The sequence below is a fragment of the Macrotis lagotis genome, chromosome 5 (genome assembly GCF_037893015.1).
Source record: "Macrotis lagotis isolate mMagLag1 chromosome 5, bilby.v1.9.chrom.fasta, whole genome shotgun sequence".
Taxonomy (NCBI): Eukaryota; Metazoa; Chordata; class Mammalia; order Peramelemorphia; family Peramelidae; genus Macrotis; species Macrotis lagotis.
Window position 1 is genome coordinate 4,426,294 of NC_133662.1, and position 23,092 is coordinate 4,449,385.

General features: G+C 48.0%; 2 protein-coding genes and 1 long non-coding RNA gene across 15 annotated transcripts in view; 2 read left to right on the plus strand and 1 right to left on the minus strand.

The window, feature by feature from the left end:
- The first annotated feature begins 80 nt into the window (after positions 1-80).
- On the plus strand, positions 81-10,071 carry SMIM29 (small integral membrane protein 29). 9 transcript variants are annotated; one of them, XR_012478474.1, is made up of 8 exons: positions 81-156; positions 1,088-1,376; positions 1,525-1,550; positions 2,206-2,311; positions 4,327-4,392; positions 4,992-5,087; positions 6,060-6,126; positions 9,060-10,071. XR_012478474.1 is itself a non-coding variant. In XM_074236521.1 (6 exons), the coding sequence occupies exons 2-6, from the start codon at positions 1,266-1,268 to the stop codon at positions 6,066-6,068; spliced, it is 318 nt and encodes a 105-aa protein (XP_074092622.1). In that variant the 5' UTR covers positions 81-156; positions 1,088-1,265; the 3' UTR covers positions 6,069-10,071. The 9 variants fall into 9 exon arrangements, 3 of the variants coding, with proteins under 3 accessions (XP_074092622.1, XP_074092621.1, XP_074092623.1); XR_012478471.1 differs by having other exon boundaries at positions 6,060-10,071; XR_012478475.1 differs by having other exon boundaries at positions 85-156; positions 1,188-1,376; positions 6,060-10,071.
- HMGA1 (high mobility group AT-hook 1) lies at positions 3,118-14,598 on the minus strand. Of its 5 annotated transcripts, none has more exons than XM_074236525.1 (6): positions 14,496-14,598; positions 13,855-13,970; positions 10,153-10,302; positions 7,359-7,442; positions 5,947-5,997; positions 3,118-4,470 (listed from the first exon to the last, which is right to left on the minus strand). In XM_074236525.1, the coding sequence occupies exons 3-6, from the start codon at positions 10,252-10,254 to the stop codon at positions 4,417-4,419; spliced, it is 291 nt and encodes a 96-aa protein (XP_074092626.1). In that variant the 5' UTR covers positions 10,255-10,302; positions 13,855-13,970; positions 14,496-14,598; the 3' UTR covers positions 3,118-4,416. The 5 variants fall into 5 exon arrangements, with proteins under 5 accessions (XP_074092626.1, XP_074092628.1, XP_074092624.1 ...); XM_074236527.1 differs by lacking the exon at positions 14,496-14,598 and adding an exon at positions 14,235-14,338 and having other exon boundaries at positions 7,359-7,439; XM_074236523.1 differs by lacking the exon at positions 14,496-14,598 and adding an exon at positions 14,235-14,337.
- LOC141523379 (uncharacterized) overlaps positions 13,866-23,092 on the plus strand; it is a 17,437-nt gene continuing 8,210 nt past the window's right edge. The window contains exon 1 of the long non-coding RNA XR_012478477.1: positions 13,866-14,038. This is a non-coding gene — a long non-coding RNA (uncharacterized LOC141523379). The remainder of the gene's footprint in view (positions 14,039-23,092) is intronic.

Sequence of the window (23,092 nt, forward strand, 5' to 3'; positions counted from 1 at the left end):
CCGCCGCTCCGGATTGGCCGCTCGCCGCTCTCGGGCCCCGCCCGTTTTCCCGGGCCCCGGCGTCACGCGCTGCCCGGGCCGCTTCCGGGGTGGGGGGGCGGGGCCTTGCTGGCAGCCTTGCGGAGGCCGCGTCAGCCGGGGCCACAGCCGCGGGAGGTAAGGCCGCTTGGCAGTGCCCGGGGGGCCGCAGAGTGTGGGCGCAGTGCCCGTGCCCCGCAGTCAGGCAGCCCGGGAGCGCCCCAGCCGCGCTGCCCCCCGTTTCCCTCCCGAGGCGCTGGGGGAGCCCAGCGGGTGCCCATCCGGGGCAAAGGATGCCCAGGTGCGCGGGGCGCCCGGCAGGCGCCGGGGAGGCGGGGAGCGCGTGGGCCGGGCCTGCCGGGCGTTGGCCCCCCAGCCTCGCCCCTCGGGCGCCCCGGCCCGGGGGAGGACGTTGGGGACACCGGGTGACGTCACCGCCGCGCCCGCCCCCGCGCCTCTGCTTTTGGGGGGCGGGAAGGTGGAGGCCCGGAACCACCCGTGCCCAAGCCCTGCCCAGAGCGGCCCGCGCGGAGCGGCCAGGCTCGGACGCGTCTCCCCGGCCCTCCGAGGGGGCTCCCGGAGTCGGGAATTGGAGGCCCTTTGTGGAAATGCGGCCTGCGGGTGTGGCCCTGAGCCTCTCCGGGCTCACCTGCCCCCGGCCGGGGCAAGGTGCCCGGCTCCAGCCCGGGCCGGCCCCGCAGAGCCGCGCCCCGCAGGTGCGTGGCCCGGACGTGAAAGCCTTTAAGCAGAGAGGAGCTTAGGCCACACCGGCCCCAAGCCCCGGGGAGCGGGCAGAGGGGGCGCGCCGGCTGAAGCGCATCGGTGCCTGCCTCTGCCACCTGGCCTTGGATCCATTTTGCCACTTACTAGCTTTGCGACCCTTGGGCGAGCCACTTCTCTTTCTGGGCCTGTTTGTTCCTCTGTAATAAGGAAAATGACACTATTTGTACTTGTTTTGAAATGCCATCTTTCCACCTTCCTACCTCATAATGCTGTTGTGACAAATGCACTTTTTAAATCTGAAAGTCCTATAGAAATGCGAGTCAATATTATTATTGTTCTTGAACAGTGTCCTGAGGCCTCGGGTAGGGGAAGGGCAAGGTCAAGGTCAGACTCCTGGAGGGGTTCACCCTGAGTGAAATGGAGAACTTTTGTGCCCCTGACCCCAGGGACCCGAGTGGAGGTGTCCCTCCCGAAGCGCCCCATGGTGACGGCTCCTCCCTGCCCCTGCCCCAGCTGCTGGTGTGATGAGCAATACGACAGCTCCCAGCGCCCCCAGGGCTGCCAGTGACTCCATGGTGGGCTACGTGCTGGGCCCCTTCTTCCTCATCACCCTAGTGGGGGTGGTGGTAGCTGTGGTAAGGAGAGAAGCCCTTCTTTTCTCCCTCCCTTGCCCCTTTCCTATCCCTGGGACTGGGGGAGGATCTCTTGGTTGGAGGGCAGGAGGGAGTTTCTTCTTCCTCATCCCCTCCCCCCCCCACCCAGTGTGCTTTATCTTTATTGCAGATGATGTACATCCAGAAGAAGAAAAGGTAAGTGCCTTCTGGGTGAAGGCAAGATGCTCCCGGGAGGAGATTCCGCTGTGGACTGGGGACCTCCCCAATTGAGCAGCTAGGTGGCGCAGTGGACAGTGCTGGAAATGGGGCCAGGAGGACTGGTGTTCAGATTATGCCCGAGGTCCTCCACGGCAATGTGGGCTGGCACTCAGTTTAGCTGCTTGGTGCCTCAGCTTCCCCATCTGTCAGCATACCAGCCTCATAAGATTGTGGAAAAGATCAAAGGGTTTTGCAAACCTTAAATTGCTGTATAAATGGTAGCTCAGCATTATTATTAGCTATTAATTTTATATACTGAGTCAAATGTTGCAGGATTCCCCTCTTCAATCCTCTCTGATAGCTAGCTGATTCTCATTTTATGTACCTATAAAATATATAAAAAAAAACCCTGATCATTTTTCTCTCTGAGTTCCTTAGTGAATTTGCTCAGCCTGGAGTGAAAATACATTTTATCTTTATAGGCTCTGTTTTGGGACCCGAGGCCATTTGGTCTGAGGAATGGGAAGAGGGACACCCCCTTCCCGGGGTGTAAATTGTACCTATTAAGTTTTGGAATGCCTGTTTAGGGCCTTGAGGCCACTTGGTCTGAGAAATGGAGAGGGAAATTGGGGGGGACCCCCTTCCTTCACAGGGTGGACAGACTCCGGCACCACCTACTGCCCATGTACAGCTATGACCCAGCTGAAGAACTTCATGAAGCAGAGCAGGAGTTGCTATGTGAGGTGGGGGATCCTAAGGTGAGTGATTCAGCCCTGAGAATCCTCAGGTTCTCAGATTATTTTGATCACTTAGATACCTTGGGTTGGTAAAGAGGGGGGAATTAATGATTAAAAGGGAAAGCAGTCTCCTACCCAATTGCCATGCTGTCACATGCATGTGATTCAGGGTTGTAGGGAAGATATTTCAGGCTACCTTTTTACCTCCTCTCAGGTGGTACACGGGTGGCATAGCAGCTACCAACACAAACGGATGCCACTTTTGAATGTGAAGACATAAAATCTACTGGAGGGGCTACCTGTTACAAAAGTCCAGAATTGGATCCTTCTGCTAATCCCACTGAAATATTTTTCTTTCTACCCCCACCCCTCCTTTGCCTGGGACACACAAGTTATAACTCAATGGCTGGGACAGCTGTCCTTTTCTATCAAGGGACTTTTTTTTTCTGGGTAAATCCTAAAACTGGAGGGAATGGAGTATCTCACCTTGGTTTGTATTCCACCCCCCCACCCCCACTGAGATGTCCCAGCATGTTCAAAACTTTGCCCTTGCTACTGTCAGGTGTAAAAGTTAGGGTTTCCTAGAGAGGGATTTGTAATGAAATCCTATCTCTAGGGATGGCTTTGTTTATATATACATATATTTTGTAAATAAAAATGTTTTGTTGATGGTTGAGATGACTTTGACGAGGGACAAGGCATTCTGACCCCCAAAATCCAAGTTATTAAATTAACCTCTTGGTGAATTTTGTTTAACATTCCACCCTCTTTTCCTCAAATATTTTTATGGTTCTATCCATCTACCCCCCCTAAAATGAAACTTCATCCAGAAAAAAAGGAATTTATTTTTATTCAAGTAACTGCAAATAGGAACCCAGAGTGGGGGGGCCTCCTGACAGTCTGGGACCACCCCTTCCCCCACTTCAGCCACACCTCCTTCCCTTAACCCTCCCAACTTGAAGATTTCCATCTCCCCAAAAATGTCACTTTTTAGTAAACTAGGCCTCCTTGTGATGATTTGGGGAGGATGAGCAGGGTGAATGAAGGCAGGTGAACATGAATGAGAACCAACAAAACTGTATGACTGAGGGTCTAGAAGCCTCAGATTGTAAGAACCAAACAGTTTAAAAAAGAAAATAACAAAATGTGTTCAGAGGTAGATTGTGAACGGAGGGAAAACGTAACCAGCTCCTGGGGGGGGAGGGGGGAATGAAAGGAGGGATGGGGGGCTGGGGGGGGGGCTGGGGAAGAAACATCCTTGCAAAATATGCATTCCAAAGGCAAAAATCACAGGCCAAGTATAGCCAGCCCAGGATTGGGGGAAATACATAGGATTGTCAAGTCCCCCTTCTCCCTAATCTCCTGAGCAGCAAGGAACCAGATGACTCACAGGCCACATGGCCCTCCCCCTTTAGCTACTTCACAATTAGCGCCTGACCCCCTAGGCTCCAGCCCAGCCCCATTCCAGTTTGATGCTCAGGATATGCCAGAGTGTGTGTGGGGGAAAGGGGCCTGCACCCTTGGGACCAATCTTTACCGAGTAAAAGACAGGAAGGAGTAATAGGGGTATAGATCCCCAGAAGTTGTTTGAAGCTGAGCTTCAAGATCCTTCCCTCTCAAACCCTTTTGAATTGGGGTGGGGGAGACAGGAAAACGGGAACCCTGAACCCAAGGTAGGGGTGGGGGAAGGGTGCAGAGACAAACAAGTGTTGGCAGCTAAGTCAAAAGGTTAGCTCTGTCAGGGAGGAGTACAAAAGAAATCCCAAACCTGGGAAAAAGGGAGTGGATCTATGGATGGATGAAGTGGGAGGTGGGGGAGGGATACAGGGGAGTGCCCCTAGAAGGTACACTCCACCCAGGGCAGCACTATCCCATAAAGGGTGGCTAGGGTTAGTATGTCCAATGTGTGGATGGAAAGGGCATTTCACTGGTAGAGCTGTTATCTCTGACCAGTAGAACCAGAAAGGACAGATTGGGGGAAAGTTAAGGTGAGGGAAGAAAAATGGGGATTTAAAGATCAACATTTTTCTGTCTAGTCCCAGAATGAAAGGGCCGCTGCTGTTGTCATCGTCGTCGTCATCATCATCATCAAGGGGAATGAGGTAGCGAGATACAAGCAGACTTGATTACTGCTCCTCCTCTGAAGACTCCTGGGAGATCCCCTCCTCTTCTTCTTTCTCCTGCAGAGAAGGAAAACTAGTCATTGTAGAAAGAGGGGAGGGGGTTGTGAGGAAGCTCCTACAGAAACCCAAATTTAGCTCCCCCCTCCATTTCCTCCAAGGGAAGGACCCTCCCCCCACCCCCAGAACCCACAAGGTTGAACTCATCAGGAAGGGGGGCCAGACTGCCACCTTCCAACACAGCACGAGCGTGCGCGCGAGTACACACAACCCCACACACAAGCCCAGCCCCCCCATCCCAAGTGCTCTAGGGTTGGGTGACTCAGGGCTGAGTGTGTGGGTGACTCAGCACTCTTGCTGCCTGGTTTCATTCATAAAATGAGGAGGAATTTAAAGGGAAAACAGAGCTCCTTCCACTTGCTTCCTTCCCCAAGCTCCTCCCCAAAGCCCTGTTGGCTCTCAAAGCAGCCCAGAGCTTCCCCCCACCCCCAAGGCATTCTTTCTTCTGTGGGGGAGGGGAATTCAGGAGGGGGGAAAAGGAAGTAACTGGCCTTAGCTCAGAGCAAACCACCTCCTTCTAGGCAACAGAATGCTGGGAAAAGTGAGCAGAAAAGGAGAGGAGGGCAGGGGGATCCCATGCCCCGGCAGGCAGTTGTGACAGAGCAGCAATAGAAGAGGTGAGCCACCTGGAGGGATCTGCCCCTGGTTCTCTCTCCTGGGCCTGTGGGTCCTGCCCCAGGGGTTCTCAGAGGGACCCTGGCCAGGCCAGAAAGTCCCCAGAATACTAGAGAGCAGAAACTGGCTGGGGTGGGGGTGGGGGTGGCCGAGAGCTGACCTTGGTGGAGGAAAGGGAAGTGAGTTCTGTAGCACACTCACAGGGTGGGAATTCGGGGACACCGCACGGACCCAGGGCGGCCCCCATGCCAGGCAGAGACTCCAAAACAAGTTGCTTCCTGTTACTCACTCCTGGAGGTCTGCCAGCGGCTGTTTCTCTTCTTCCACCCCCCACCCCAGGGGAGGGGGACCGGTTTGGCTGAAGACAGAAAGCCACTGGTAGTAGGAGCAGGGAAAGGGGGGTGAGTGGGAGGAGGAGGAGAAGGGAAACGGTTACCGTACACAGCTGCCTGGCTTCAGGCTAACTACCACCTTGCAGTTTATCAGGAGATACCTGGGTAGCTTCCCCAGCCTCACCAGCTTCTGTTCTCCCCCAAAGCTCCCCAAGCTTGACACCAGTAACCACTGTAAGCCCTGGTTACTGCTTCCCCACTTTTATTAGTCTAGGATAGGAGGGGAAATTAAGATTTTTTTAATGCATGAAATTTCCTTGGGAGAAATATGCAAAGAGTGTGGGGGGAATAAAGAAAAAGTAAGATGGAGAGAATAAAGAAGATACTTGGTATCTGATAACTTGAGATTTCTAGCAGCATCCTTCTCCCTTCCTCAAGGCTTTTTCCTTGATCAAGCCAGAAGCAGGTGTCTAGTTTATCCCAGAGAACAGTCTGCCCTCATTCTCTCATATGCATCTCTGATACCTACCAGCTTTTTGGGTCTACCTCTTGGTTTCCTCCCTGGTGCAGTGGTGGCTTTCTATAAGGGAACAGATATAGGAATTAATACAGTTTTAAAAAGGCTCTGATTTCCTCCCATAGGTTTGGTGATCGGTCCCATCTATAGAGGACAATCCAGGATGAACTCTTGACATTTCTCCCAGGCTAGGTAGGTCTCTGAACACTCCAACACACACAGACACCTCCTCACTCCTTTTTCCTCCCACCAGAAACCTAAGCCTCTTCCATCATGACTCAGAGGATATGAGTCGAACCTCCTAAATAAATAAATAAATAAATCAAAAACAGCTTCTCAAAGGAGCCATCATATGTCCCCCACCCCAAGTGTTTGGCCCCTTCCTTCACCACCCCCTCAATAACTTAATTTCCTGGGGGATGAATGGAACACCACCCCGTTCCCCCACACACACATCCCAGATGAATCATTTCTGGTTCTCCCCCAAGCCAGAAGAAGGGATCTGAAACCCCTCTAGCCAATAGCAATCTCTTTCATCCCCACTTCATTAAATTTTATAAAAGTTTTGTAAAAACCATTTTATAAAGTAGTAATCTATAGTGGGTCATCCTTTAAAATGTTTTTCATTCTCTTTGATCCTCACAAATAACTGTGAGATAAAAAGACTAATATTCTTTTATTACTTATTTTACAAAGGAGGAAACTAAGGCACAAAAACAGTCACACACCAAGTAACCAAGAGCCTAAAGTCTACAGTCTGGAAATCCCGTTGGTTATGTGCCCTAGGCTCTTAATGATTATCTCATTTGATCCTCACAACCCTGGGACAGGAAGGTGCTATGAATTATCCCTATTTGATAGATGAGGAAACTGAGGTCAGCAGAGAGTAAATGACCTGCCCTGGGTCACACAGTCCAGATTTGATCTCAAATCTTCCTCTAACTCCAGGACCACAGTTCTGTCCTCTGAGCCATTTCTATCACCAACACTGTACCTACTCCCCTTGCCCCCAATGCTAATGTTGATGTCAAGGACCCAAAGAGATTCACACACACAAATCTCCCAAGCCCAAATAGTACTAAGAATGAAGAATCATCCTTTCCACAGATCTTTTTATACAGATACATGTGAGTGCTGCTGATCTATCTGCTTTATGGGTATGCGCACACACACACAGGCACTCACATGTACCACACACACACACACACACACACACCGTAGATGTACATAGGAGGAGCGAGTATACAAACCTGTATATATACGTGCACACACAAACACACACACACACTCTCTCTGGCTTCAACCCTTCCCCACCCCCACCCACATAAGTCATCACTGGTTCATAACATGATGCTCTCCGAATTCTGCTGAGAAAAAGCCCTAAATTGAGGAAACTTCCTCTCCGTTATGTCCAAGAAACTCACCCGGCCTTTTGCAGCCCCCTTGTTCTTACTCCCTTTTGGTCTGCCCCGAGGTCTCTTGGGAGTTGGTGCCTCACTGGGTTCCTTCTGGAGGGAAGACAAGATTGGGCAAGGAGTATAAATAATGGGAAATGAATAGAGGGAACAAGCTCTCACCCACCAAATGAACAACTGCATTACATTTCTTAAGCATCTTGAAAATCACAAATTTGTTATAAGAAAAGAATCTCATTGTTATAAGAATTTCATTATCTGGACCCATTTTACAGATAAGGTGAAATGGATTTGACTAAGGTCACCCAACCACTACTCACTTTATGCAGCGAAAGAATATTTTAAGCATGGTTATCCCCAGACCTTTCAAGATTTTTGTAGGTTCTCCAATACATCATCTTTCTATTGGGACACCATTCTTCCTCAATGCTTCTTAAGGCAGAAATATATTTAAAACACCTTCTGGACTTGCTATCTGCCTGGGGTCCCAGACTTTTTTTTTCCTTAGATTCGATTCCATTCCTGATCTGTTTATTACTAGACCCACACCTTTATCAGTTCAGTTGCTGGTGGGTAAAGAATAAAGGTAAAGGGGAAGATAAATTTAACTAGGGAATGGAGAAGGAGGAAGTTATTTCCATCAGAATATTTGGGCTTTGCCAAACCACTTCCTCCAGGGAAAGAAAGTGAAGCCTCGGACCCCACCTTGGAGGTCCCTTTACTTTTGAAATTTTCATAAGCTGAAGAGAAATAAAAAGCTCATGAATGATGCATAGGCAAGGAGGGAAAGCCATCCCAGCTATGGTTTCTTCAATCACCTGGTCTGTTTATAGTCACAGTCCAAGTAATCCAACACCCATTCCTCTGCTCAACAACAGCCAGTCATAAGAAAGGAGGAGACCACTGGGATAGTTGGCTTTGGATGGGAAGAAGAGATGGAAAGGATGCTCAAGGGTGATTAAGATAAGCAGAGATTGCCCAGCCTCACCAATTATAAAGGGCAGACCAACCCAATCAGCCTCTCAAGGGAAAAGGAACGCAGGGCTAATCCTTTCTTCTCTTATACAAAACTCCTTCTTATCTTGAAACTAAATCCCTTCAAAGATTTCACATCCCATTACTCATCCATGAACTGGGAGAAAGTAGGCAGGGATTTTTGCATTGATGGGTCTAATATTCCCATTTTATCAAAAAAGTTCCAAACACAAAAATCTGACCTACAACCAAGGTCATTAATCTTCCCAGCTCCATATTAGGAGCAGAGAGGGTAAATTTCCTCATTTCAGACCCTTTTTACTTCTTTTAAAATGCATCCCACAAGAGGATGTAAGGATTTAAATTTACCAGCAGATGCTTTAAGAGCTCATCTACTAGATTTACAGCTGCAAGGCTCAATTCTCAGCAAATTCAGCACATTCTAATAACTGGTAGTATTTATTAATACAGCGCCTATTACTTGCCAAATGCTTCACAAATGTCTCATCTACTACTCTTTGCAACACTGGAATAGTCCTGTTATCTTCATTTTAGGTTAAATGACTTGCCGAAGGTCACATAGCTAAGTAAATATCTGAGGCCAGATGTAACTCCCTGACTGACTCCAGACTCTTCTATATACCCTGTAACACTTAGGCCTTGACTTTTCTCCTCTTTACCTCCAAACCTGACCATCCCACACTGGGCACCTTCCTTCCTTCTGGCTGGGATTAGCTAGAAAGAGGCCTGTGAGCAAAGGGAATAAGAAGACACTGGATGACTTGGACAGCAGTTATAAACAAGCCACCTGGGATCCATCTCAAGAACAAAGACTCCTTGGGTCTATGCTTGGCTGAAGTTCCCCACGGCCCCCCACAAATCATCCCAATACATACAGGGCCATCATCATTTACTTATCTTTGTTTGGAGGAAGATTGGAACAGAACAACAGAAAATCTGTGTTCTCCTCTCTCCTCACACAAAGGATAGGACTGGGGGAGTTGTGGCAGAGGGAGAAGATTTGATACTATGATCCAACCCCTTCATGTTATAAACGGTAAAAACAAAGGCCAAGAAAAGAAATGATTTGTTTGGGATTATACAACTAGTCAACAGTAGAGACAGGACCTGAAAGCAGATCTGCTGGTAATGCCAGCTTCACTTTCTGCTTTCCTGACTGATATGATCCCATATTGTTAAGTTTAGCTCAGAGATGGGAATAGTTAGAATTCCCTGGGTTCTATACACCCTACCTCCCCATGTCCTCCAGACTGTATTCTAACTCTTTCCCCCAACAAGATGACAGCAGTTACCAGATTCTTTCAATATTGTAGGAATGTAGGAATATTGTAGGAATGGTAGGACAAAATGCACTCTACCCCCCCCATTGGCCTTCCTTCTTGACTTCCCCTGCTCCAATTTTCCTGAGATTCCTGATTTTACTTTCCTGGGTTACCCAGAATGTTAAAAGTGAGGCACCATTATATATTCACTCTCAAGCTCAACAGAAAAATTGCAGTTCAAGTCTTCATAACCATAGATTTATGACTATTTTATAGGCAGGATTCAAGAGGGGGAAGAGAATCACTTTTCAAATGTCATGAAGCTAAGTAGGAATGCTAAACTTGAATCTGGTGCCCTAATTCTTAAGCCAATGATCGTTCTACTAATAGAAGGGAGAAATAAGAGCATTTGACCTAGTCCTTTTTCTTGTGTGCCATTTTGCCTTGTTTGAGCACTTCTAAAACTGGGGGGGGGGGGGGGTGGAAAGGAGAGGGGCAGTTTGGGGGGTCACTGATGCTTTCAGGCATCTTTATCATGTACTTACCGGAGGCTGTTTCCTGGGTCGACCCCGCCCTCTCTTCTCAGACCCGTCTTTCTCCTGCTTGGAGGCCAGGGGCTGGCTGGACTTTGAACTAGATTCACTCATCTTCCCCCTTCTCTAATGAGAGGTGGTAAAGGGTAGGGGGATGGGGTACTGTGTTAGGGGAAAAAAAAAATCATAATAATAAAAGATTAAAAATTCTTATTGTAACCACCTGTCATCATTCCCCTCCTCCTAGTGTACCAAAGACATTCTCACTCTCCCTCCCTCTGTCCAAAGGATGAAATTCCCTGGCTCTAACTCAAGCAGATTCCTCCCCTCCCCCAACCAGCGGTATCTCCTATCCAACAAGTGGGGGTGGGGGTGGGTGGGAGTAATGAGACAAGGGAGTACTGGTGGTGGGGACAAGATGGAGTTAATCTGTGCCTTATCTCCCCAGTTCAGAAAGGCCCTTTGTCCTAACCCCAGCCTCTGCCACCCCCACAGGGCCCAGGGCAGTAGTGGAGGCACAACCCACCCACCTCCCTGCCTGGTTTTTCCAGGTAGGGATCCACCCAGATGCCCTAGCCCAGAAGGAAGTTTGGGAGAGGAGGGAAAGGAAATGGGGATAGCACAAAGAATCCATAGCTTCAGACTTTACTCAGTTTCACCAAGGAGCCCCCTCTTCTTCTGCAAAGTCCATTTTACAGGAGCAAAAGTGAAGGGATAATGCACCTCGAGGATGAGACTTGGTTATAGGAAACCTAAGACTTATCAGTGTTTTATGTGACCTTGGGGTAAAGTTACTTAATTTCCCTGGCCTCACTTTCCTCTTTGGTTAAATGAGGAGGTTGGGTTCTACCACTGAACATTCTGAGAATTAATCAGGGCCAGCTAGGTCACACAGCAGGCAGGATAAAGCTCAAGATGCCCAGGTGGAATCCAGCCTCAGAAGACATATCACCCCAACCTGGATGACCCTGGCCAAGTCACTTAACCTGTTTGACTGTTTTCTCAACTGTAAAAAGAGAATAATAGCAGCACTCAACTGGCAGGTTTATGGTCAGGATCAAAGGAAATATTTGTAATCTTAGCCCAGCAGTTGTTCTGAACTCCAGAGACTCAAAGATCTAGGCTCCCTCCTTTACAGTTTCTTTTACCCTCCCATCTTTTGCTATCTCCAAAAGGTCAAAAGTCCAAACATTCCTCTTGTGTACCAAGGAGGGAATATCTAAAAACTTCCAGAAAGTTCTAGAAATCTAGTTCAAGGTTTGCCTACAAGCAAATGACTCTCTTGAAGCATCCCTCTTAACTTTTCTCAAAGTTCTATCTTCTTAGTGCATTCTAAAGTCGAGTCACTTCAGTAAGTAAATTCTGACTTTGAAAACGAAGATTTCCCTTGCTGTAAAAAGTTGAATCGTTTCACGATTAGGTAGCCAACTGCTGTATGGCATGCCATCGGCCCCATCAGAAGTTCTGCCATGTAATCATTTCCATTTGAAGCCTTGGGGGTCCTCCCCATCTCTAAATTGGGGGTAATATACCATTACTACTACCTAGCCTGAAGGGTTTTTGGGAAATCTGTAATCCAGAAAGAAGCTCAACCAGTGATTTCATTTGCACAAATAGGAAATTCCTTTTATTAGAGAGTTGAAGTGACTTATCCAGGGTTACAGCCATTATTTGTCAGATTGAACAAGTCTTCCTGACTCAGATAGTGCTCTCTCTACTATACCCCGCCATCTCCCCTATTCCTTAATATAATCCTAGATCCTTTTAAGAACCATAGGGTTTCTATGAGACTTAAAATGAACCCCATGAGCTTTTGCTCCATTCTAAGTAGTTATTATTATTATTGGGAAATCCAAGATTAAAATGATCATTGCTAATCAGTCTCTTGAGTGATTACTAGAACCTTGAAGTTTGGACTCCAAGCTCTTTTGTAGGCCCACAATTAATCTTTCAGTGAAGTTTCAGGAACAGACATTCTTTTTCTCCTAATTGTACACACTTTCCTCCTGAATACCTAAACCCTAATGAGTTCCCCTCAATGGGAACCAGTCTTCCTTCTTTTATTAAAAAAAAAAAAAGTTAAAACTTGCAATGCTTATCCCTGGAAGATTAAAGATCAAATAAGATAATGGAAAGGGGAGGAAATAAGAGAAATAGATTTAGAGCAGAAAGGGATTAGTCTATATATTCAGAAGTGAAACCAAGAGTTTAAATGCCTTGTGAGTCACCCAAGTGAATGACAAGGGGCAGGATTTGAATCTCCAAAACCAGCCCTTTTCCTACTGGACTACATGCCTTTCCAATTCTATATACCATTAGACTCAAGAAACTAAGTCTTAAAACTTTCATTTTTTTTGTTTGTAGTATTTTTAAATTAGCTTTTTCCATGACTTAACTCATACGTGCTCAGAGATTTTTGAACAAAACATGTTTTGTAAATTAATCTCAATGGATTCTGAAGCCCCCCCTCATCCTTCTGCCCTGGGGAAGTTCTTTGCACAGCAGGTCTCTGCCCTATTGGTAATTATTCGATTTTATAACATTTCAGATTTTGAGATACTTTTAAACAAGATGGTTTGGTGATTTATCCTGCTTTGTAATTAGTGGTTTGCCTTGCTTTGTAATTAGACAGTGATTAGAATCTTATATTACACCACAGGTTTCCGTTAAAAACTAAACAAAATTAATCTGCTAAATGAGAGCCCTGGACCATCTGCCCCATCCCCCCCCCAGTTCCCACCCAGAAGCTGCAATTCAGTCAGTGATCCTTTCCAGTCAACTGGGAGCACAAACACCTGCTGGCTGTGGGATGGGAGGTGCGAGATGGGGAGCCCGGCCCCGGCCCCCCTCGAGGTTCTTCCTGCTTAGTCATACCTGAAGCCTTGGAGCCCCATTCGCCGGCAGCCCGGGGCCAGGCTCACCCACAACCCACGCACGCACTTCCTGGGAGAAGGGAGGATGAAACCGGCGCGAGGCCCGAGGCGGCGGCGGCGGCGGCCCCGGCCCCGGCCCCGGCCCCGGCCCCGGCCCCGGCCCCGGCCCCGGCCCGCGAGGCCCGGCCCTCATACCGCCTCCGACTCCCGCCTTTTTCCAGAGGGGCTGGGCGGGAGGTGGGGGGCGGCGTGCTCGGCCACTGCCCTTTCACAGGTGGGGTCACGCTACCTGGGGGTGGGGGGATCGGCGCCCCTCCCCCCAGGAAGCCGGGCCGGGCTCCGGAGCCCCGGGGACTGCGGGGCACTCCCCACCCCCACCCGCTCCCGGCCGGCCTCCACGCCGCCCGCCGTGTCGGGGTGACCCGGCCCCGCGGGGCAAGGACCAAACAATGGCTGAAGGTCGGGGCGGGCGCCCCTCGGCGGCCCCGGCGGACCCCGGGCTGCCGGGAGGGCTCGTTCCGGCAGGGCCCGGCAAAGCTGCTTGTGGGGGGCGGGCGGCGCGGCCCGAGCCCCCGCTGCCTCGACCTCCCTCCCGCCCCGCGGGGGGATGGGCACGGCCCCACGCACGTGCCCCGCGCGGGGGGCGGGGGGGCTACCTGCGAGCGCCAGTCCCCTCCCCCAGCCCGAGCGCCAATCCCCGCGCTTCCGCCCGCGAGGCCCGGCGGGCCGGCCCCGAGCCCCCTGCGGAGGGGCCCCCGCGGCCGGCGCGCAGCCCGCGAGCCTGGGAATAACGCGGGCGGCGCGCGCTCCCGCCCCCGCCCTCCCGGCCGCCGCCACTCACCGGAGCGGGCCGGCCGGTGCGGAGCTCCGGGCCGCGGGGGCAGCGCGGACTGCGAGCCAGGGACCTCGCCGAGCCGGCCGCTCGGGCTCCTCCCGCCGCGCGCTGCAGATGCGGATCTGAAACCGGGAGAGGAGAGAAGCGCTCAGGGACCGGCCGCGTGCTCCGCCGCCCGGGCCCCCGCGGGGTATTTATGTGTCACCCGGGGGGGGCGCCGGGAAGGGAGGGGGGCAAGGGGGACACACGCCGGCATGGGAGGAATCGGGGCGCGACCCGCGCAATGCGCCCCCATAAATAAATAAGGAGCGCCGGAGGCGAGGCGGAGGGGGAGGAAGGCCGGGAGGGAAAGGTAGGGGAGCGCCCGAGCAGCGCCGCGAACTCACGCCCTCTTGGAGCGGCGCCAGCTCCAGAAATAGCCCCGGCTCGCACTCCCAATTAGAGGAGCGCGGCCCGGCCCCGGGAGCTTAAGAAGAGAGCCGGGGCGCGGGGGGGAGCGGGGGCCGGGGGCGGCCCGGCCCGGCCGTGTCACCGCAGGGGGCGGGGCCATGCAGATGAGCTGGGGGATTTAAAAAGGCGGCTGGGCGCGGATGGGGGCGGGGGCCGGGCCGGCGGGCCGGGCCGGGCCCCGGCGGGCTTCTCCCTACCTGCCTCCACGTGGTCCCGAGGCGGGGGGCTGCGGGCGCGTGGTCCGGTGCGGGGTCTGGAGGTGGAAGTGCGTTACTACGCACTGTTCGGAGAAGCCCCGGGGTTGTGCTTCTCGGGGAGGGACGCACATGCCCGATTGGCTGGGCCTGTCCTTTGCCCCTCCCCCTTCCCCTCCCCCTCCCAGTTTCCCTTGGTGAAGCGAGGGGTCTCTTGTCTTGTTTGCGAGGGGCAGTTGCGAGCCGCCGAGGCCGGGGCGGCGTGGGGAAAAGGGCGCCAGGCCCGGAGCCGGGAGGCCCCCGCCTCTTGGCCGCCCCCGAGCCTCGGCGGGACCCAGCCTCCTCACGCGTGAGCCGGGCCGAATCGCCTCCAGGGTCCCTTTCCCGTTTATTCTAGGAACACAAACAAAGCCCAACCCTCACGTTCCCCCGGGAGGGCCAGAGGCCCGGGGTGGCGGGATCTTTGCCCCGTGGGTGCGGGGTGCCCGGGTCTGTAGACACTTGGAGCCCCAGGGCCCCCCGGCGCATGTGCCGCCAGACTGTTGGGGCTAAACACTGAGACACCTGTTAGCACAGCCCTGGTAAAAAAAAAAAACCCCAACAATTAGCCAATTTATGGTTTTTCTCCTTATAAAGTATTCCACTTCCCTAAACTAAGTTAGGTTGTCTGGGGGCTCCATTCCTTGTCTACTTGTGAAAGGCTTGGCCAAAGTTTGGCTGACTGGTGAAACGCAAGACGGTTTGAATTAAAACGTGTGTGAAATCAAACTGTAATTTATTAATGGACACTAATGGCCTGTAATCAAGGCACAGCCAGAGAGCCAAACAATTAGCCCCCTTTGCCTGAGCGGAAACCGGGGGGGTGCCCCTTGGGCGGCTGGCCCTGCGGTTGTTTCACTTTTTCTGGGGTGCCTTGTGCCTGATCCCCTTGGTACCCCCGCCCCCATCCCATAAAGACACCCTTTGAGGATGGAAAGGAGGAAGAAGCTAGAAAGCGGCCTGCTGAGAAAGGGGCAGACAGCGAGGAGAGATGGCGGCTGCAGCCCCTGCCGACCCTTGGGCCCCGGGTCCCTGGGGGAGCCCCTCACGCGGCCTCCTGTGATGCAGGGGCGAGCCATGCGGGCCCGGTGACACACTCCGCTCTGACTCATCTGTTTCTTTTCCTTATTTCTTCCTGCCCGTGTCATTCATTCCCTGGCCCTTTCCCTTCAGAAAAAAAAAAATAAAGCCCTAAAGAAGAAAAATGCAGAAACCCCCAAATCAGGGGTGATAGTGAGGACCCAGCCCTAACACGGGGACCCTCCTTCTTTCCCTTACCTAGACCAGGAAATCTTTTAAATGTTTTTCAAGCTGGGGGGTGGGGGGCACAGAGCAGTTGTGCCTAACTTTGGGATCTGTGGAGGTCGGCTTTTAGGAGTGGGAAGTGATCTTTGGGGCAATCCTCCTGGAAGGAGAAGGAGGGTTTGCATTGTTTCTCGAAGGTTCAGGGGCTCTTCCAGACACCAGAAAAGTGGAGAAGGATTTGGGAGACTGAGGTCACAATTGGAGTATGTAAACTGGGCCATTCCTGGGGGAGGGGCGGGGGGCGCAGCGCAAATCCCATAAATAAATGTGTGTAATGTGTAAGGGTTTCGAAAAAACTGAATCCTTTCCTCCGGAAAGCAAAAAAAGCTACCATTTTTACACAGGTGAAATCAGGTCACATTGAACACCAAAGGGCAGCTTGGAAGGCAGGGAAGGAAGAGTTGGAATCACAAAGAGAGCCGGGGCGGGGGGCGGGGGCCGGGGGGCCGCGCAGAGTTGTCCCCAGACTAGACCGAGCCTTGGAGAGAGTGGGGGGCGGGGTATGGAGAGTTGATTGTATGTGACCCTCTGGGCGCTTTTAATAGAAACTGCCGGAGCTTCCTCCTCCTCCTCCTCCCCCCCTCCCGGCCCTCCTCTCCCCCCTCCTCCCCAGCCATTGACCGGAGCAGCCATGGTGCATTCCCAAAAGTCCTCATTTGGGAGCCATCTTGTTGTACCCTAAGGATCCATCTGTCCTTGAAGAATGTGGCCAGGGCTTCCCCAGTTGCCACAGGGGAAGCATCTAAGGCTGCAGTGGGGGTGGAGAGGGCTTGCCTGGCCAAGGGCTATTTTAGGTTTCCTCAATCCCCCCCTCCCCCTAAAAAGTGTTTTAACTGCTGGCAGTATGCATCTCCCTGCTTCCTGTGTGGGGAGGGGCTTTCCTGCTGCACAGGCAACCTGGAGTGGGGTGGAAGGAGACCTGGGTCCTCCTGGTTCTGCCATAAACTCACTAAGTAGGGAAAGAGGGGCTTCTCTGCTCCTAAAAAAGAAAGAATGGACTATTAGATGATCTCTTAGGTAGATTTCAGCTCTGACACTCGGGGAGCCTCAAGAATCCAATGCGCATCAACTCCAGATCATTTTTCCATCCCACCTTCCCAGATTTCCAGGGTCCCACCTGCCCTGAATGCATTCATTTCTTCCCCACAATGTTAACTACTAGTAGCCAGCCCTCACAGTACCTATAATCCATCCAACACCAAGACATACCAGAATTTTAAAGAATATATCAGGAAGGAGCAGGAGAAATACTGTAAGAAACAGAATATGTAATTTGGCAGTTGAAGACTATTTACCTGGGCCACATTAGGCACTTAGCTTACCTCTCTGGGCTTCTATTTTCTTATCTATAAAATACAGGGGTTGAATTGGGTAATTTCTAAGGTCTTTCCATCTTCAGGTCTACAATTCCATAATCTACATTTTAGTCCTAATAGCTCTGCTGTTGTGTTAGCTGTCCTGGGCAAGGGATTTCCCTTCTCCGTGGGATTTTAAATTTAGCCGTCTATAAAATAGGGTTGGATTAGATCTCCTATATTGCTTCCAGATCTAAATCCGAGTACCAAAGTGGATCAATGCTTCAGACTAATAGGAAGGGGGGGGGGATAATTTTTGTGGGTAAGGTAAGTCTCAAAGGATGGGTAGTGCGTAGCCCATAATAACAACAGCTAGCATTTATAGAATGTCTTAAGGTTCAAAAAGTGCTTTGCAAATACTTTATCCTTATAACTAAAATGGTAAAGTACTTTGTTCAACTAGTATGTATTTGAGGACATGCTAACCAAAAGCTTATTAAATTTGTCAAACTTGGGTGGAAAGGAGTCCATTTGGGGTAAGAGGGATGCTAATAGGCATATGTGGACAAAGTGTGTAGAATTTTCTCTTGTCAGATTAAAGGAAGGGAGAGAAGGAGTGAGGCGCTCATTTTGATTGGGATGTAATCATACAGAGTGGTTCTGGCTCTATTCATTGTGATTTTACCTTGTTCATTTTTTTTATTGTAGTAATTTAATTTTCTGCTCTCTTTCAAAAAAAAATTCAGTTAGCTGAATATAATAAAATGAAAGGTAATAGGGATAAATGTAAAGTCTTATACATGTATTTGAGACATTGACTTTACCAATAGTTGGGGGAACAGAAAGCAGTCTGAAAAAGAGAAATGGGGTTTTGCATATCCCCATAATAGTGTGACTTTGAAAATGATTCATCTCATGCTACAATAAGAGAGGCCTAGTTCTAGGAATAAGAAAATGATGCTCCCTCTGCACTATACCTTGATCAAACTTCATCATCTATAATATGTCTTTCAATTCTGGATGCTATCACATTTTAGAAAGGACATTAATTTCTAAAAAATTCCAGAAAAGGACAACCAGAATAGTCAAGGACTTTTGAATCCATGTCACCTAGAAGAACTATGCCTGATGAAGCTATGGAAGAGAAGATTCAGGGGAGTGAATACATGATAGTTGTCAGTAAGTAGATAGCAAAACCAGAGCAAAACCATAGTCTCTGCCCTAAAGATCAAAACATTTTTTTCTTGTTCTTGTTGTTTTAGTCTTTTTAAAAATAGTATTCTATTTTTTCCAATTGCATGTAAAGACATTTTTAATATTCATTTACAAGTTTTGAGTTATGAATTTTCTCCCTCCCTCCTTCACCTCTCTTTTCCCTAAGATAGTAAGTAATTTTGTGTGGGTTATATATGTGCAATCATGTTAAACATAAACTCTGTATAACTCATGTTGTGAAAGAAGAAACAGACCAAAAAAAAAATAAAGTGAAAATTGCATGCTTCAATCTGCATTTTGATTCCATCCATTCTTTCTCTGGATGGATGTGATTAGCAATTTTCTTCATGAAATCTTTGTAATTATCTTGTATCATTGTATTGCTGAGAATAGCTAAGTCATTCAGAATTGATCACCCTATCTATGGTGTTGCTGTTACTATGTATAGGGTTTTGGTTCTGCTCACTTCACTTTGCATCATTTCATGTTAAGTCTTCCCCAGTTTTTCTGAAATCTGCCTGCTTGTTATTTCTGATAGCAGGAAGTCACCTTCTGATGGGGAAGATATATAAACAACTTTGAACCTACAAGATATTTATATATACAGTGTGTATTGGAAGGTAATCTCAAAGGAAAGACAAGGGGTGGTTGAAGAAGAAGGGAGGAGACTCAACAAGGACAAATTCTTTTAGAAGGTGGGGTTCAATTAGCCAGAGAATTGAGGAAGCAGAAGTGAGGAGGAAAATATATCTCTGGATGAAAGAGAACAGAGTGTAAAATATACATATATATGAGATAGTAAAGGACTAAATTGTGATTATATATATATATATGAAATAGTAAAGGACTAGATTGTGATAAGCTTTAGAAGCCAAACAGAAATTTTATGTTTGAATATGGAGGTACTTAGAACCACTGGAATCAATCCAATAAAGGGATGATATGGTCAGATCTACACTTGAGGAAAATCACTTTTGGAGGCAGCCTAAGTGGGGGTAGACGAGACTGGACAACCAACCAGAAGACTTATTTCAGTAGTCTTAACTGGGATATAAGGTGATGATGCTCTGTACCAGGATGGGATAATGTCAGAAGAGCAAAGGGAACTTGGATAAGAGGTGTTTCAAAGGTAGAAATGACAAAACTTTGGGAAGAATTAGGAACCATCAATAGATATTACACTGAGGCAAATTTAGGAGAAACTTCTTATGTTATCCAAAAGTGAAATTCATTGCTTTGGAAGATGATGAATTCCTCCTGCTTTCACATCCGATCTGACCATCAAACCTGGTCCTCTCTTTTCACTTCTTGGAGAATGATAATCAATCAACAACACTGCCATCATACCTTGTGGCTACACTTATGATCTCTCTGACTGTCTCAATCAAACACTTTTCCCTGGTCATAGCCATTACCCATATAAGAGTTAAGAGAAATGACCTTGGGACTGGAAAGACCTATATTCAAGGTCTGTATATGTGAGTGTATATAGATAATGTGTGCTCAGGGTCACAATGAGTGTGTGAATATACAACAAACACACACTCATTGTGACCCTGAGCAAGTCACTTAACATTGTTCTAGGCATCCCTCTTAAGGATATATATTGCACAGAGGTGCCCACCTTCAGTGGTAGAGGGGATTTCTTCACCTGGATAGTCTCTATAGTCAATGAAATTAAAAGGCCAGTCCCCAACCTTACTACAATGCCACCACCTTTGGCCTAGTTGCCTTTTTAACCTTAGAGATGCCTCCATCCCTTCTCATGGATGAGTTCCTACCCAGAACCAGCTATGGCTCACTTCTCTTCCAACTGCATTCCTGGATCTTTACTTGCCCACTTTCCACTAGGGTATTTGGCAAACTGACCAGACCTTTGAATCAGGGTGTGTCTCTGTCTGTCTGTCTGCCTGGTTATCTGCCTGCCTGGAGGCACATTTCTGTCTCTGAGTCTGCCAAGCCTTTTTTTTTTTGCAGAAGCTTTTTCTCCAGACTGTTCATTTTTTCTCTTTCTTTCCATCTCTTTTCCCCCTTCCATTTGTTCTTTTCCTTCTTTCCCCCTTTATCCTTCCCTTTATCTTTAGTGACAATGCTTTTCTGACTATTCAGTGAACAAGATACTCCATCTATGACTGGATATGTTCTCTTACTTATCATATACATATATATATATATATATATATATATATATATATATATATATATATATATATATATATAGCTTACTTTGTATATTTTTGTCTGTGTATTTGTTCTTCCATTAGATTGTAAGTTCGTTGAGGACAGGGACTGCTTTTTGCCTTTTTTCAACCCTAGAGCTGAGGCAAAACAGTTGTAATTTAATCAGTTTTTATTCTTTTATTTCTTTCTACTTGTCTCCTTTCTACTTTCTCCTCTTTTCTACCTCTTTCTTTCTCTTCTTTCTCTTTTTTATTTTCTTCCATTTCTATTGCATTGAGTTATGAGGAAAAGGAAGCTTGATATCAGGGATATTTAATAAACATACACTGCTGCTAAGATATGTATAACAGGGTAACTGTAGAGTGTTCATACATATTTGTTTGCTTATTATCTCCCCCACCCCAGACTGAAGACTCTTTGAAAGCATAGACTATCTTTGCCTAAGTTCTTTGTATACCCACTGCTTAGCACAGAGTAGGCCATTAATAAAAACCTAATGATTGATTGATTGATATCTTTATAGAGTCAGAGAATCTCAGAACTGGAAGGAATTTAGATATTGTTTGGTCCCTCTTGTTTATTTTCCACATGTGAAACTGAGGCCTAGAAAATGACTTGTCTGTTACAAAGGCAGGTAAGCTGGGATTTGAACCCAGATTTCTTTATTACAGTTCTCTTGTCACTCAACTGTCTCCTCTGAAAGAGAATATTTGTGGCCAAAAAAAAAAAAAAAAGCATAGAACAGTCTTCTTTTTCTTTTAGATTTTAGGGAGTCTGTGAACTTGGATAGGGAAAAAAATACATTTTTATTTTCACTAGCCTTTAATTGAAATTTAGCATTTCTTCAATTACAAATTTTTAAAAAATTACTCCGTGAGAGGTTCCATAAGGTTCACCACATTGCCAATGCAAAAAAAAAAAGTTTGTCTATCAGATCCTACTAGCTATCTATATGACCCTGGGCAAGTCACTTAACCCTATTTGCCCCAGTTTCCTCATCTGTCAAATGAGCTGAAGTAGGCAATAGCAAACTACTCCAGTATATCTGCCATGAAAATTCCAGATAGGGTCACAAAGTTAGAACTGAAAAATGACTGAACAGCAATAGCAAAAATCAGATCCTTAATTACCCAAGAAAAATTCTAACCTGTCTCCTTGTAAGATGTTGAGACCACAAAGGTGCTAGAGGTAGGAGGGTATATTAGAAAATGCTGATGTTAGAATTAGAATACCTGGAATCTCAGCTCCTGCCCCTACTAACCATGGAACCCCCAGACAAGTTTATTTCCTAACCTCCTGGGGGCGGCTAGTTGGTGCAGTGGATAGAGCACCAGCCCTGGAGTCAGGAGTAACTGAGTTCAAATCCAGCCTCAGACACTTAATAATTACCTAACTGTGTGGCCTTGGGCAAGCCACTTGACCCCATTTGGCTTGGAAAAACCTAAAAATATATATATATATATATATATATTATATTATATTTCTAACCTCCTCTTTCTGTATGAAAATGGGACTAGCGTGAGAAGAAAGGCCATTTGTGGTTTATAAATGTTAGTTATTGCCAGCTTTGTAGACTTTCAGTCTTCATTCACAGCTCAGCTCAAGAGCCCCCTCCTTTGCCAGGTATTTCCTGGTTACTCTCCCCAGCCCCCCACCCAGCTCTCTAATTATTCATGTTCACCCCTTCCTCTTGGTGATGACTTTGCATTTTACTCTGTATAGTTCTTACTGATTTCTTTCTTACCTAGCCTTAAGAGAGCCATTTCCAGTTGTACGGATTCATTTCTGGCTACTGGAACCCAGATGACTTCAGAGGAGAAAGTGAGGCTGGTGACTTTTGCACATCACCTCCTCACTTAAATCTAATTCCCTTGCTTGTCATGGCATCACCTCCCTGATGTATGGTCCTCTTTGAGAACCAAGAACAAAACAACAATACCACCAACAACCAACAACTGGTATTACCTGTTTACCTCCAGGAGAAGGAGGCTTCTTAAGAAGGGTTTTGTTTTGTTTTGGGGACCCAGCAGCTAATACACAGACCAAGTCTCATTCAATTTAGCCTCTTAAGAAGTTCCTAGCCTGCATTCAGAAAACCTCATTAAATACCTGGGGAAAGAATAGATGAATATGAATGAAAGGAAAAGATATGGAAGGAGTAGAGGCGGAAACTAGAGAATAGCTGGGGAATTTGCAGGCAGCAGTTGGAAGGAGGGACTCTCCCTCTCTGGGAATTCCTCCTTGGTGACAAAGCAATGGAGACTTTCTGCTTTCTAAATGGATGTTCCTGGAGCCTCTGAGCTGAGATCTGGTGGCTTGGTATATAAGTCTAAGGAACCCTGAGTTGGATTCTACACCTGACTTTGCCTCTAATTTTCTGTGTGTTCTGTGAACCTGAATTTTCTCAGTGGTAAAACTGAAGAGGATATTGGAGTAGATGTTCCCCTAGGGTTGAGAGTCTTGAGTTCAAAAAATTTAATAATCTATGTGAGACCTTGTTTGTGTGACTTAAACATCTCTAGGCTTCATTTTTCTCACCTGTAAAATGTTAGGTTTGAAATAGAT

Coding starts and splice junctions, on each gene's coding strand:
- SMIM29 (XM_074236520.1), top strand. CDS start 1,266: ATGAGCAATACGACAGCTCCCAGCGCCCCCAGGGCTGCCAGTGACTCC. Junction 1,377..1,524: donor TGGGGGTGGTGGTAGCTGTG/GTAAGGAGAGAA, acceptor TCTTTATTGCAG/ATGATGTACATCCAGAAGAA. Junction 4,393..4,991: donor TCATCATCAAGGGGAATGAG/GTAGCGAGATAC, acceptor ACCTCCTTCTAG/GCAACAGAATGCTGGGAAAA.
- HMGA1 (XM_074236525.1), bottom strand. CDS start 10,254: ATGAGTGAATCTAGTTCAAAGTCCAGCCAGCCCCTGGCCTCCAAGCAG. Junction 7,443..10,152: donor GACCCAGGAAACAGCCTCCG/GTAAGTACATGA, acceptor TCTTCCCTCCAG/AAGGAACCCAGTGAGGCACC. Junction 4,471..5,946: donor GAGGTAGACCCAAAAAGCTG/GTAGGTATCAGA, acceptor CCTTCTCTGCAG/GAGAAAGAAGAAGAGGAGGG.